We start from the raw sequence: 13,840 nt of genomic DNA, 5'->3' as shown, positions 1-13,840 counted from the left end.
TGCGTGACCCCCTGCCCGTGATCTCAGTCTCTGCTGCCACCCCCAACCCCTCGGGATGACCAGGCCCTCACCAGACACCAGCACCGTATGGAATTCAAGAATTCATCCACAAATGAAACAAACATCCTTTTTCCTTTCCTTTTTTGAGACAACCTGGCAGGGGAAATAATTGGACGAAAGGGTTCCCTGAAAATTTAAATTAATAAGAAGTTGAGAATGAGTTTTACCCATTTACCTGACCCATTTCTAAAGAGTATAGTTAATTATTAATTTGAATAACAATGTACATTGAGGCAGCCTCCAAGTTGACAGTGGTATTGGCAGAAATTGGGTCTTTCTCAGCTCACGTTTCCTGGGCGAAGGGCTTGAAATGCTTATGATAATTATTATTATTTCATACCTCAGCCAGACATTGTGGCAAGCGCTTTGCAAACATTTTTCTGGTGTAATTGTTACAACCCACCGTCATAGGGAGCAGTACCCCTGTATCAGGCCCAGGAGGAAACTGAGGAGGGGAGAGGGAAAGTTCCTCCCCCAGAGTCCCTACCTGGTTAGGGGCAGGTCCAGCCCAAGGGCTCAACCATGGTGTCATACTGCTTCTTTTTGAAAAGTATCATCATCCCCCAAAATAGGTGTATTGGTAATAAAAAGGCAAACACTTTTTTTGGTCAGTTAATACTAAACCACCACTATTTTTGTTCCATGTGGAAAGTGCCTTGCATTTTGTAATCTAAGGCCTTGGACTTGCTACAGAAGGAAAGCGGCTTCCAGAATCTCAGGCAGCTTCATGCACTCCCCAGGGTGGCGACCACCCTTTTTTATTGAAATATGCAGCTGCATAGAGTTTATTATTATATCTCTTATAAGCTCACCAGTCAGGAACATTTGATTCTCAAATTGCCAAGGAATAAACTATCAACTCACCCAGGAGTTTTCTCACCCGTTGAGATCCTTTTGAGACTTTGTGTCATAAAAATTCAAAAGCAGAGTTAGGAGGGAACTCTCCGAGAAGCTGTTCATTCCTTGTGTGTGCTGGACAGTCACAGACTTTTCTCTCGTGTCCTTAGTCCCTTTTCTCCCCAGTGAGGCAAGGAAACCTGATTGAAGCTGGGCTCCCTTGGTTCTAAGTGGGTCACCAGCTGTAGAGAAGAGATGAGCTTAGGGGAGAAGCCTGGGAAACGACACCCTGTCTCCAGTGGACCCTTAACTAGAGACTGGCTCCCAGACTCCAGCCACCTCCCTCCAGATGACCATCTCTTCTGATTTCCTTTCGACAGGCGTTTTGAAGGGGCAAGCGAACCAGGTAGAGAAAATAAGAGGGACGTTTGGAAGGGGTGGAAGCAGCACTAACTGCCCCCATCGGAATAGAAGCCTTTTCCATCCCCCTCGCCTCCCTCCTGACGCCCGTCACTGTTGCACCTGGCCCCCTTCTCCCACTCCCCACCCGAAGAAATTCAGTCAATAGTTCTGCTTCTCCAGTTGTTTCAGCTATAGGTTATAAATGCTGCTTTTCACAAATACTTCCCACTTACTATTGTGCTTGTACGTCTTTATTAGATTGCTTATAAAATGTGGCATTTAATAAACTTAATTGAATCTCCAGGCCCTTTCTCAAAGCACTATAAATATTAAAAACTGCCAAATAGGGCTTTTTTTCCTATTGTGGAGTTTTTATAAATGGTTAGATAAACATGAATAAAATAACAGGGCACAAAGGATTTTGTAAGGAAGTAAAAAGTCAACACCTTTTGTACATTTCGGAAGAACTAAAAGGCAGTGCTTTGCCTTACTTTGATATGTCTTGCGTTTATGAAAAATTCAGTGTAGGGAAGTTTATTTCCCATGACCAACTATTTTTGGGGGGAAAGATACACGTACATACACATGTGTTTGTGTGCCTCGGTATATAAGCTTGCAGTGGTAGGGTTCTGTAAGAAATACAAATTTTAATTGACAGCAAAGGAGCAAATGCACTTCAGAATTTGACTACATGACTTGCTGCTGATTTCTAATTCGCGTTGGCGATGTGCTTCGTCAAACAGGTCAGGCAGCCTCTTATGGAACTAAAACAAAACTGGGAGAGGCGTCCAGTACATCCTTGCTGATGGGTTGATAGTCATGTGTAGAAATGGCCTGCCAGAAAAATGTCTAATAACTGGGGAAACAGCCCTGACTTGTAGTGTTTGCAGCTTTCCATGTCGTCAATACTCCTACCGTGGCCAATTTCAAATTGCCAATGTGACATCACCGAACTTGAAGTTGGGAAGAGATGAAAGCAATCAGCTCATGAGGGCTGGCTCCAGCACGGATTGGATCACTCTTAGTCTTCTTAATCAAGATTATGAATTCTTTTCAAAATCATGAGTAGCAAGGAAGTATACCTGACGAAACATACGTTTAAATAAATTGCAAACACATTATTGCTGGTTTCCAGCTATATTAAAATGCGGAGTTAGCTCAGAGAGTGTTCCAGGCTCCCAATGAACCCATTGTTGGCTTAGATCCCCTTGGGTGGCTATTGGCTCATACAGCTACACTGACCACAGTGTATGAATCACAAGTTAGGATTTGAGTTTGTAGGAAGTAAGAATATAATTATACAAACAGAGAAACAGAACTTAAATTTGTGACTGCCTTTTAAAACGGTTGTAACAGCCATCACTGGCAACTTTATGATGACAGGCACAGTTGTTGATCATAACAGAGATCTTTGCTTTTAGAAGCAGGTTTTGAAAAGTCTCTGAGAATCACTGTAAGTTCTGCAGAGAGAAGGCCTTGATAACTCACAGTGACTTGTGTATTCTGAACCAAAAATTAGATCTTGGAAATAATCAACTGTAAAAGAACAGATTATTTGGAATGAAATTAAAAGCATTATGTTAGGAAAGCAAAGATGTGTGACAACCACATCAACATTAGGATTTGGATTGAGAATAAACAAGGCCTGCTAACTAGGACAGTTTAGGGTTTTTTTCCCAAAAACTCTATTTCTAAAAAAAAGAAACAAAAATTGTATTTCTTAGAGTCATTTCTGGAGACATGGGAGGTAGGAGGAGAACTTAGTAGGTAGCAGAGCTGTTTTTGTATTTTGAGGGTCCTGGGTGAAAGTTTATTTGCAGCCCATTTCCCAGTATTAAAAACATTTAAGCAGTAATTAGGTAAGCGAGACCACTTTCTATATTGGTTAAGAAACCCAGTCTGAGATAGAATAGATTCTTATTTATTCAAAAATCAAGAGGAAGACCTACTATTCTTTTTCTCCAAGATGAATACCTTGTACCCCCCAATTTCAAATACAGTTTAAAAATAAATAAGTAAAAAAGCCCTTTCCAAACATGTCAACTAACATCAGAACCATTTCAGGTAGTCAAGTGTGTGATGCATCATATGAAAGTGTATCTCACTTGATTTGTTTCACTTTATTTTAACATCATCCCTAAAGTCCTTTTTTCAAGCATAACTCAAATAACAAGCCCCCAGAAGGCAATAGAACCACCTTATCTCCACTGGTGTCTAGTTGGCACCAGTCTGCCCTGACCTTAGACACAAGCCATTGTTAAGGGTATAACGCATTTACATATTTTGCAATAAAACATCAGTTATTTGCATTACTGTGTCAAGTTTTATTTGATTCTTTCACCTAAAAATGACTCATTTTCCTTTCTTGTATTTTAAAAACCAACTACTCTAAGCTTGTTTGAGAATAATCAAAAATTGCCCATTTAGCTAGAAGTCATTTTCTTTTCAAAAGGCAAATGTTATTTAATCTTTCAGCTGTTCATTGTGCCATCATAAATACTTTCTTTTCAGCACAGTTGTGGGGACTGAAATGAGCCCACTAATTGCCTCCCATTTCGACTGACATGTGGTGGTTTAGTGGAAAGAGAACACAGCAGGGAGAAGGAAATAGGAGGCTGAGAAAATGAGAGCTAATTATTTTCACTGCCTCATGTCAGGCTCTGTGTCAGCCTTGTTTTTACAAACTGGAAGGTTTAGCACTAAATAAAACAAACTGGCGTCATGTTTTTATATACTGGCAGTGTCATGGAAGCAGCTGCACATCTCAAAGACAATATAATGCCTGCGTTCACATGGACACCATCTGACAGACACTGTGAGCCACGGCTAATGAGGACATCACAGTGGTGCCAAGTGAAAGGTGCTGAATTATGTATGATTCTTCATCAGTACAGCAATAGTCCTGTACATCATTATGAGACATTGTTTTGCTGGAGAGATTAAAACATTCTTAGTTCCAGACCCTGCAACCTATATGCGCTGAAAGAGGTTATTAATGGAATTTTTAGGGAGAGTTTCTTGTGGATTTCTTTGCGGTTGAAAAACAAATCTCGTGGGACAAAGCCGTGATGGGTCACGACACTGTATAGATAAAGAAGAGAAACAAATTAACCATACTTGCATTATCTTCCTTTTAAAGGCAGCATAATAAAATAGAGTGTACCAGGGTTATACATAATGATAAATAACCCAGGTGCTATCTGGGGATGTTCCGCTCTCCTGCCTTTAAAACAGCAGGTTTCAGCAGCTGAGCGAGATAATAGCAATGCATGTAAAGGAGCCTTCGGAGGCCTAAATCATCAACATCTTACTACTTTTAATACCAGCATGACCAACATTTCTATCGTATTTTTATTTCATCTTGTATGACTTCTTACATTTCAAAATAGTCAGTTGCCTGCTATGAGACTGTTTCCCTTTTTTCCCCTCCTCTTGAATCTTAAAAAGTTTATTCTGACCTCTGTATTTTAGATTTTAAAATGTTTCCCCAGTACAGGCCATTTTTTTTTTTAAGGTGGAAGGGCCTCTTTGCTAGAATCCTGGGCATTCTCCGGTGATTTTACTTTTTCTCTGGTCATGGGGAACAGGTGGGGTGGTGATGGGGATTTTAAAAACCAGTGTCCCCTCCATTAGACTGGGCATGCCCAGTGCAACTAAGTTAACTTGCTGCAAATCTCTACACTTTCTGAGTCTCAGTCTACTCATCTGTAACGTGGGGGCAGTGCTATCTAGAACAGGGTAAGCCTGTGGGGATTAAATAAGAATCTCGAAAACATTATGCCTAGTGAAAGGAGCCAGACATACACACATGCATGCTACAAAATCCCAATTTTGTGAAGTTCTAGAGCAGGCAAAATTAATCTAGGGTGGTAGAAATTGGACCAGTGGATGCCCCTGGTTGTGGAGGAGTTATCAACTGGAAAAGGGCATGAGGGAATTTTCTAGGCTAGTGGAATATCTTACCTGTTTGGGTAGTTACACTGGTGTACACATTTGTTAAAATTAATTGAGCTGTACACTTAAAAATCTGTACACTGGACTTCCCTGGTGGTCCAGTGGTTAAGACTCCGCACTGCCACTGCTGGGGGCGCGGGTTTGACCCCCGGTTGGGGAAGTTCTGCATGCCCGAGTGGTGTGGCCACAAAAAAAAAAAACAAAAAAAAAAAACCCTGTACATTGTATTGTGTGCAAATTGTACCTCAATAAAAAATACATTAAAAAAATGTTAATGTCTGTAACCTTCAGGTAATGGTCATCTATAGGAGCCTGAAAGCCCAATGTGGAGGTTTGTTTCCTTCTCAAATGTCCTAAATAATCTTGGCCCTAGATTTTTAAAGGTTTACCTATAATGTTCATGTTTGCAATAAAATTTTGGTAGGAAGTAAAAAAAATAGAAAGAGAGGTTGTTGTTTCTGAATTGCCCAGAACTTAAAATAATATTTAAGTATAATTTTTATGCTAACTTCAATCACTTTTTCTCTTTAGAAAATTTTCCTCTATCTTGATTAGTTCTTTTTTTATTTCTTTTCTACCTTTTATTTTTTTTCTTCTTTTTTTTTCTTTTTATGGAAGGGAGAAGGGATGTGTATGTTTGGCATCACATGTATTAGCCTGGAACTCCAAAGAATTTTAAACAGCTTGCAGAGAACGTAATAGTGATTTCTCACAAAGAGATATTTAATTTAGTATTAACTGAGTGTTGTTTAGGATGTTAACTTCACAGTGTAAGAGTTTCTGTTTTACTTGGCCAGTAATCTTTTTTTTTTTTTTTTAAATAAATTTATTTATTTATTTATTTTTGGATGTGTTGGGTCTTAGTTTCTGTGCAAGGGCTTTCTCCAGTCGCGGCGAGCGGGGGCCACTCTTCATCACGGTGCGCGGGCCTCTCACCATCGCGGCCTCTCTTGTTGCGGAGCACAGGCTCCAGACGCGCAGGCTCAGTAGTTGTGGCTCACGGGCCTAGTTGCTCCGCGGCATGTGGGATCCTCCCAGACCAGGGCTCGAACCCGTGTCCCCTGCATTGGCAGGCGGATTTCTAACTACTGCGCCACCAGGGAAGCCCTTGGCCAGTAATCTTAATTCAGAAAATTTTTTCACATAATTGGCAATGCTGAAGCAGTTCAAACGGAATGCTTTCTCATCCTGCATTAACCACACACTTGCTCCTAAAATTATCCAGGTATTTCAGCAGCTGAAATGGTACATATCCTGGGCACTCAACAGAATTGTCATTTTTTTCATCAGTTTCCAATGCAAAAATTCCCCTCTCCCCCACAGAATCCCATCTGTTTCTTATAGATTTGCACTGAGGGGCAGATTATCTAACTAGTAGAAAGGTTTGGATAGCTGTTTTTTGCTATTCAGCCTCAGCGAAGAACTTCCCCAAAGGCTCCTGTGTCACTGCCTTTTCCCTATAGATTAGTAATTAGCACTCCCTAGAGATGTGCAAGGTACAGATTTGAAAAGTGGGCATGTCCTCTTGGGTGGGAATCTAGTTATGAAATAAAAAATCCATGGTAGTCAGGACCTGCCCCATGATTTTGCTTGTGCAAACAGATGGGAGAAGGTTGTTTCTGCTTTGGAGAGTGGCCGTCCTGCCTAGCCACAAAGCCTAAGCCAGGACTGGAGGGAAGTGTTGGTGATTCCAGATCCTGGTCCAATCAGTCAAGAAAAGGAGCTTACAAACAGTGGAATGGCACCATATACACTTTTAACAATGATCTTTTTCAACAAAGGAGGGGGAAATTGACTATGTTGGACTTACTGGAGAGACTCAGTATTTCAATCTCTGCCGTGGAGTCCTATAAAGGAACTCACCAAGATAATTTGGACTACGCGTTGACTTTGGAAGGTGGAAAGTACTATAATTCTTACTCTTGTTAACCCATAACAAGGAAAGTTCAGGATTCAGAAAAGACAGAGGGGAAACCTGCTCTTCATAGCACAGTGGGCCCCCTTGGTTTAGTTCTGAACTCCACCACTTGCTCTCTGTGTGATCTTGGTCAAATTACCTCATCCCTCTGTGCTTTAGTTTCCTCATCCAAGATAAGGCTCTCTGGCTGTCAGTCACATTTCACAGCCATTGTCCCTCCGGACATCTGCTGGTTTCTGTTGGTAGGGCTGCATCAGGATCTGTTGAAACAGGAAAGGGCAGTATTGGTGTTATCTAATCCATGTATGTAAGAAGATGTAAGTTTCTTCCTTCTACGTATTTCATAAAGGCAGTCTTTGCTGTGTTGCCACTTGGCTGCACCTTCTTTTTTCCAACACTGATCAGTCCCCGGCACCAGTGTCAGTCAGTGCCCTCTGGATCCCCAAACTCCTGCCCAAGGAAGATGCTTTGACCCAGCCTATCCACTCTGGCCAGGTCCCTATTCTAGACACTCTTTTTTTTTTTTTTTTTAATTAATTAATTAATTAATTTATGGCTCTGTTGGGTCTTCGTTTCTGTGCGAGGGTTTTCTCTAGTTGCGGCAAGTGGGGGCCACTCTTCATCGCGGTGCGGGGGCCTCTCACTGTTGTGGCCTCTCTTGTTGCGGAGCACAGGCTCCAGACGCGCAGGCTCAGTAACTGTGGCTCACGGGCCCAGCTGCTCCGCGGCATGTGGGATCTTCCCAGACCAGGGCTCGAACCCGTGTCCCCTGCATTGGCAGGCAGATTCTCAACCACTGTGCCACCAGGGAAGCCCTCTAGACACTCTTTGAACCTTCCTGCCTCACCTACCTTCTGGCCCATTCCCTTAGATGGCTGCTAGAGGATGGGCTGGCTAATGTAATAACAGATTGGAGCTCTGTTGGTGACCAGTATTGGTAAGAATAGTAATCACTTCTTTGGGGGCTCCTAATTTGGCTCTGGCACAGTGCTGGGTACTTTATTTACATTATCTAATTTAGTCCAAATACAACCACCCACTCGTCATTAAAGAACACTGAGATTCAGACAGGTTATATAACTTGGCTGAGGTTGTGGGGAAAGTGGCAAAACTGGGATTCCAGCTCAGGTGTTTGGACTTTAAACTTGTGATCTTGGACTTCCCTGGTGGCGCAGTGGTTAAGAATCCACCTGCCAATGCAGGGGACACGGGTTCGAGCCCTGGTCCGGGAAGATCCCACATGCCGCGGAGCAACTAAGCCCGTGCGCCACAACTACTGAGCCTGCACTCTAGAGCCCGTGAGCCACAACTACTGAGCCCGTGTGCCACAACTACTGAAGTCCGTGCGCCTAGAGCCCGTGCTCCGCAACAAGAGAAGCCACCGCAATGAGAAGCCCGCGCACCACAACAAAGAGTAGCCCCCACTCGCAGCAACTAGAGAAAGCCCGCATGCAGCAACAAAGACCCAACGCAGCCAAAAATAAATAAATAAATAATAAATTAATTTAAAAAAAAAAAACTTGTGATCCTTCGCCTCACCCCTGTCTTGCTCCCCCAGTAATGGCTCAATGATGATCCTTTCCTATATTGTTTCCATTTTAATAGGAATCCTCAGCACCTTAAACCAAATGAGTGAATAACAGAACCACTACAGACTGCCAGGGTGAAATGGTTTTGGAAAAGGAATCCTTCAAGGCCCCCATGGGCTCTCTCAGAATACAGAGCTGTCTGCTTTTGATTTCTGCCTGTCAAGATCAAGAGTTGTTCGCAGACGTTCAAAGTAACTCTTGAATGTTTCCCATTCAAAAATCAATACCCACATTTCTGTCATTCACATCAAGCCAAAATCAATAGTTCACCCTGGTAAAAGTGAATGGTTTTTAAATCAGAGTCTATTCCCACTATCTGGTCCGTATCACTACCAAGAAACTGAAAAGCTAGCAATTGTGCTTGTAAAATTCTATATTAGGCTCATAAATATGCAGAATTGTTATTTTTAGTGATATTATTGATGATTTAATTCATCTTATTCATATGAAAACCTTTCCAATGATCAGTTGGTTAAGAACTCGGTACACGGCGGCATCCCGTCTGCAGTCGGGTCCTGTGGAACTCAATAAATTGTTTAAATCCTGGGAGTTGTGGAGAATGCTTTTGGACACCTTTGGCTCACCGAGTAACAAAAATGCCAGGAGTACCTTAGGGTAATTTAAAATTGAGCAGAATTTAAAGAATTCCATTACTTTATTTGTAGATTACTTTTCTTAACTAGACAACAATAAAATCATACATGCCCTGAAAATACCCAGGAGTTACATCAGGGCCTTGACACATTAAATTAATAATTTGGGTGAACGCTGCATATTTCCTTTCCTTCTCTCCCAGCTGTGTAACAATCAATCCCTACTTTTTAATGAATGGATAATGCCCCTCTTGTCTTATCACTTCTCTGATTATAGTTTTATGGCTTCTGTAGAAGATAGCTTCTTTTATGGTTCAGGTAAAAGGCTTTCTTTCAGCTAAGAGGAAAAGAATTGAAAAAATTAAAGGTCTGTAACCCTATATCTAGATCCTGTTTCTCCACATTGGACTTTGAGGAAACAAAGAAGTTGGGGCTTAAGGGAGGACCTGTGACCACTTGCTTTTTTGGTTGTATTAGCAAAGTCTTCTCTGGTCCTGCTCCTTTAATAGCTGGTCCCATTCTGGAGCTCTGTCAACCATTCAATGGGTCTGTCCTGCCACCCTCCCAGTTGCCCTTCCCTGTTAGTATCTCCTCCAACTTTGGAGCCAAGCAGCCTTGGGCCTTTTTTTTTTTTAATTTTATTTTTGGCTGTGTTGGGTCTTCTCTCTAATTGTGGCGCACGGGCTTAGTTGCCCCGTGGCATGTGGGATCTTAGTTCCCCAACCAGGGATCGAACCCACGTCCGCTGCATTGGAAGGCAGATTCTTAACCACTGGACCACCAGGGAAGTCCCCAGCCTTGTGCTTTTCTAATCCCACCTCCACCACTTCTTGGCTAGGAAAACCTAGAAAAATTCCTTAATCTGTCTAAGCCTCATTTTTCTCACTTGCCTGATGGGAAAATAAAGCTAACTTGCAGGGTCATTATGGATATCAAATAAAAGAGCACAGTGTAAGTACCCAGCAAGATGCCGAAAGCGTAGTAAGCACTCCGCAGCCTGCGTTCCCTCCAGTCAGACCCTTCTCCACGCAGAGCTCCCCTGAGCCTGTCCTCTGCAGGGTCTGATTGGGGCCTGAGGTCACGGAGGTGAAGCAGAGGGGACTGGGCATTTGCACCACAGTTCAAGGTCTTTTAACTGTGCTTTTGACTAACTTCATTCCAAAACTTGACAGGCACAAGAAACAGAACTAAGTAAACTTGTCTTTTCTAAGGCTTTTTATTCCAGCTACTGCCTTGAGGAGGCTCTTGCTATTTCAGAGAAGAGCAGTCATGACTCCAAAGACTAATTATCCTGCCCAGTTATCTCAGGGCTCACGTTGCCAGGGTAGCAGTGGCTCCAAAACAAAGAAATACTGAGAGATTTGTCAATTCTGAGAGACTAATTTGACTTGTGTTAGCCAAGAGCTAGTTTTTCACGTTATTGAATAGACCTTTTCCTTCACTAATTGGCTCTCCATCTTGTGAATGTGGCTGGGCAAAGAGGGCCCTCCCTTCAGGCCTGGGCCCTTCTTGGTGCTGCAATTCGTCCAGAAGCTTTCCTAAAACATGGGGCCCCCCCAGCTTCCTACTGAAGCCAACAGGTTTTCAGCAGCCCCTTTGTTAATGTTCTTCCATGATAATTGTGTCCGAGCTTGCTCAGGGAACATTCCAGGTCTGCTTGTGTGAGAGCATGTTCTGGTTTCAGCATGTAAGGAGCTCGGTGCATTATCCTTAATCTCTCAGAATCCTTCATTCTTCAAATAATATAAGAAAGAAGATGAATTTATGATCCAGGGGTCAAATTTGGTGCACAGACATGGGTTTCTTTTTCCTTTTAATTGCATACACAGTGTTTGTACCCCAACATTTTTATTATTAAATTTTTCATATAAATTTTTCAGCAAAGTTGAAAAAATTTTATAGGAATTCTTGTATACTCAGCTCCTAGATTCAAGCATCAGGATCTACTTGCTTTATTACATATCTGTCCATCCCTCTATCTTCTTAACCATCTATCAATCTTTATTTTTGGATGCATTTCAAAGTAATTTGCAGATACGAGTACACGTCCTCCTAAATACTTCAGTATACTAGAGTTCAGTAAGAAATGCACATATCTGAAGTATACATTTGCTGAGTTTTAACAAATGCATACACCTATATAACCCAAACCGCTATCTATAGAGCATTACCATCCCCAGAAAGTCCCCTCATGCCCCTTCCCAGTCAGTCCCCATCTGCAGAAGCAACCACTTTTCTGAATATTTACCACTGTAGATTGGTTTTGTCTGTTCTAGAAACTCATGTAAATGGAAGCCTTAGTTTGTTCTTTTTATACAAAATTTCACTCGCTGTAATGCTTTTGTGATTTATCCACGTTATTGCATGCATCAATAATTAGTTCCTTTGTATTTCTGAGTATATTCCATTCTATGAAAGTGTTGGTCAACACTTGGCCTGTTTCCAGTTTTTTAGCTATTATGATAAAGCTGCTCAGAACAATACTGTACAAGTCTTTTTTCATTTTACTTGGGTAAATAGTTAGGAGTAGAATTTCTGTGTCATAGAGTACGTATATGTTTAGTTTTATAATAAATTGCCAAAACTTTTCCCAAAGTGATTTTACCATTTACACTCCAACCAACAACCCAGTAGCTCCAAATCACAGCCAACATTTGATGTTATCAGTCTTAGCCACCTGGTAGGTATATAGTGGTATCTCATTGTGGTTTTAATTTGCATTCCCCTGGTGACTAATGGTGTAGAGCACTCTTTCATTACATCGTGGTTTTACTGAAAATTTAATTAACATACCATCATTTAAAAAATCAAGAGGTTTCATACAAGAATCAGATATCCGACTTTTCATAAATCATTAAAGGACCTAGCAAGACTAGACTCATATTCCCACATGGGAACAATCAACAGAAGCTGAGTGGTGGCTGTCCCTTTAGGGCAGTTGCCCTTTAGATCCCAAGGGTCCCTTAACCCTTCCCATGACCCCCCCCCCCCCAATGCTTGGGCCAGTTATGCATTGCCATACATCCTCACATTTCCTGTTAAGAAGAAAGGGAGCTATTTCTTGAACCCATGTCATTACCAACACTGGAAAAGTGAAAGGTAGATCAAGAGGGACTTATATTTCAAAAAAAGTGGGAAGACCACATTTCTTTGGGTCAATGCAAAAATATCCCTACAATGTTTAATATGTAAATTAAGTGGGTCTATTTTGAAAGATTACAATTTAAGGCTCTGTAATGAAACTGCCTGGCTTTATTCATTTTTATCTGCCTTGTTCCTTTAGGATGTGGAGTTTGCAACGCCTATAATAGAACATTTAGATTGATAAATGGTGTCTCAAGACCGCCCCACCTGGGGATTATTTAGATATAGAAAGAGATCTAATTTCATGTCCTTTTATTGATAAAGAAAAAAAAAAAAACACTCCAGTAATCATTTAGAATACGTCATGTGTTATAAAACATTGAGACTAAAAAAAAAAAAATTGTTTTACTTTCTCAAATTCTATAATTTTTCTTTTAATTCCAGGATTGTAAGTGGAAAATGTATATGGAAATGGATGGGGATGAAATTGCAATAACCTACATCAAAGATGTGACATTCAACACTAACCTGCCTGATGCAGAGATTTTAAAGATGACAAAGGTAGAGTTCTATTTACTGCTTAAAAGCTTTTTTGAATTCACAGATATCAAACAAAGACATTAGAATACCCCAGCAGTGTGCTTTTGTGCTTGTGATGCTCACACCAGCTCAGCCTCAAGCTGGCTGTTGAAAGGCACATTTTATTTAGCAGATTGAGATCATATAGTTTTTTGTTAAAATTCCACTTAATGCTGTGTGAACTAAAAAGTACTACAGAAAAGTGTCGTTTAATTTTTTTTAACTTTCTTCTACATTTCTTTATGTGTATTCTGTCATTTATTAAAGGAAAGAAAATGCTAATGATGTAAATATTTACCTCGAATTTTGGGTCATTTAAACTCTTAAAAACTTGTCAGGAGAAAGGCTTTCTTGGTGGTGTTGAATTTCTTGAAGAACTGAGATGAGATTATTCATGAAGCACATGTTGAAGTCTTCATGGCTTCCTTGAGTTCACACCTATGAATTCCCAGAGTGGCCAGAGAGCATCTTACTACTTTGGGGTCAATGGTACAAGCACACCCGTTAAAACACTGAAGACAGTCTTAGAGAAATGCTTAGCTTCTCTTCAAAATGGAAAAAATTCAAATCTGTCCAATAATACTGAAAAAATACATATAAGACTTCAATTGTAGAAGGTCAACAACTCAGGTGAATAACCATGATGTCAATAGGACAGTCACGCTAAACGTCACATAAGCCATTAACTCTAGTACACTCTTGACTGTGTATTTGGTTTCAGTGAGGAAAATGGGGCTGGCAGCAAAGAGCCATGGTACAAACCCAAGTGGGGAAGTGAAAAGAGTCTTCAAAGCCACAGCATTAGACTTGCGAATGTGTTCGCT

At 41.1% G+C, this 13,840-nt stretch overlaps 1 protein-coding gene across 4 annotated transcripts in view; it reads left to right on the top strand.

The window, feature by feature from the left end:
• Window positions 1-13,840, top strand: part of MAP3K20 (mitogen-activated protein kinase kinase kinase 20) — a 185,843-nt gene that overhangs the window by 163,159 nt on the left and 8,844 nt on the right. For all 4 annotated transcript variants that reach the window (XM_082397700.1, XM_082397701.1, XM_082397698.1 and 1 more), the window contains one exon: window positions 12,882-12,998. In XM_082397700.1, the coding sequence (XP_082253826.1) occupies window positions 12,882-12,998 (117 nt within the window). The remainder of the gene's footprint in view (window positions 1-12,881; window positions 12,999-13,840) is intronic.

Source organism: Balaenoptera borealis, assembly GCF_965194805.1.
Source record: "Balaenoptera borealis genome assembly, chromosome: 6".
Classification (NCBI taxonomy): Eukaryota; Metazoa; Chordata; class Mammalia; order Artiodactyla; family Balaenopteridae; genus Balaenoptera; species Balaenoptera borealis.
The sequence above is the reverse complement of the archived record's forward strand: the minus strand, read 5'-3'. Positions and strand labels throughout refer to the sequence as shown.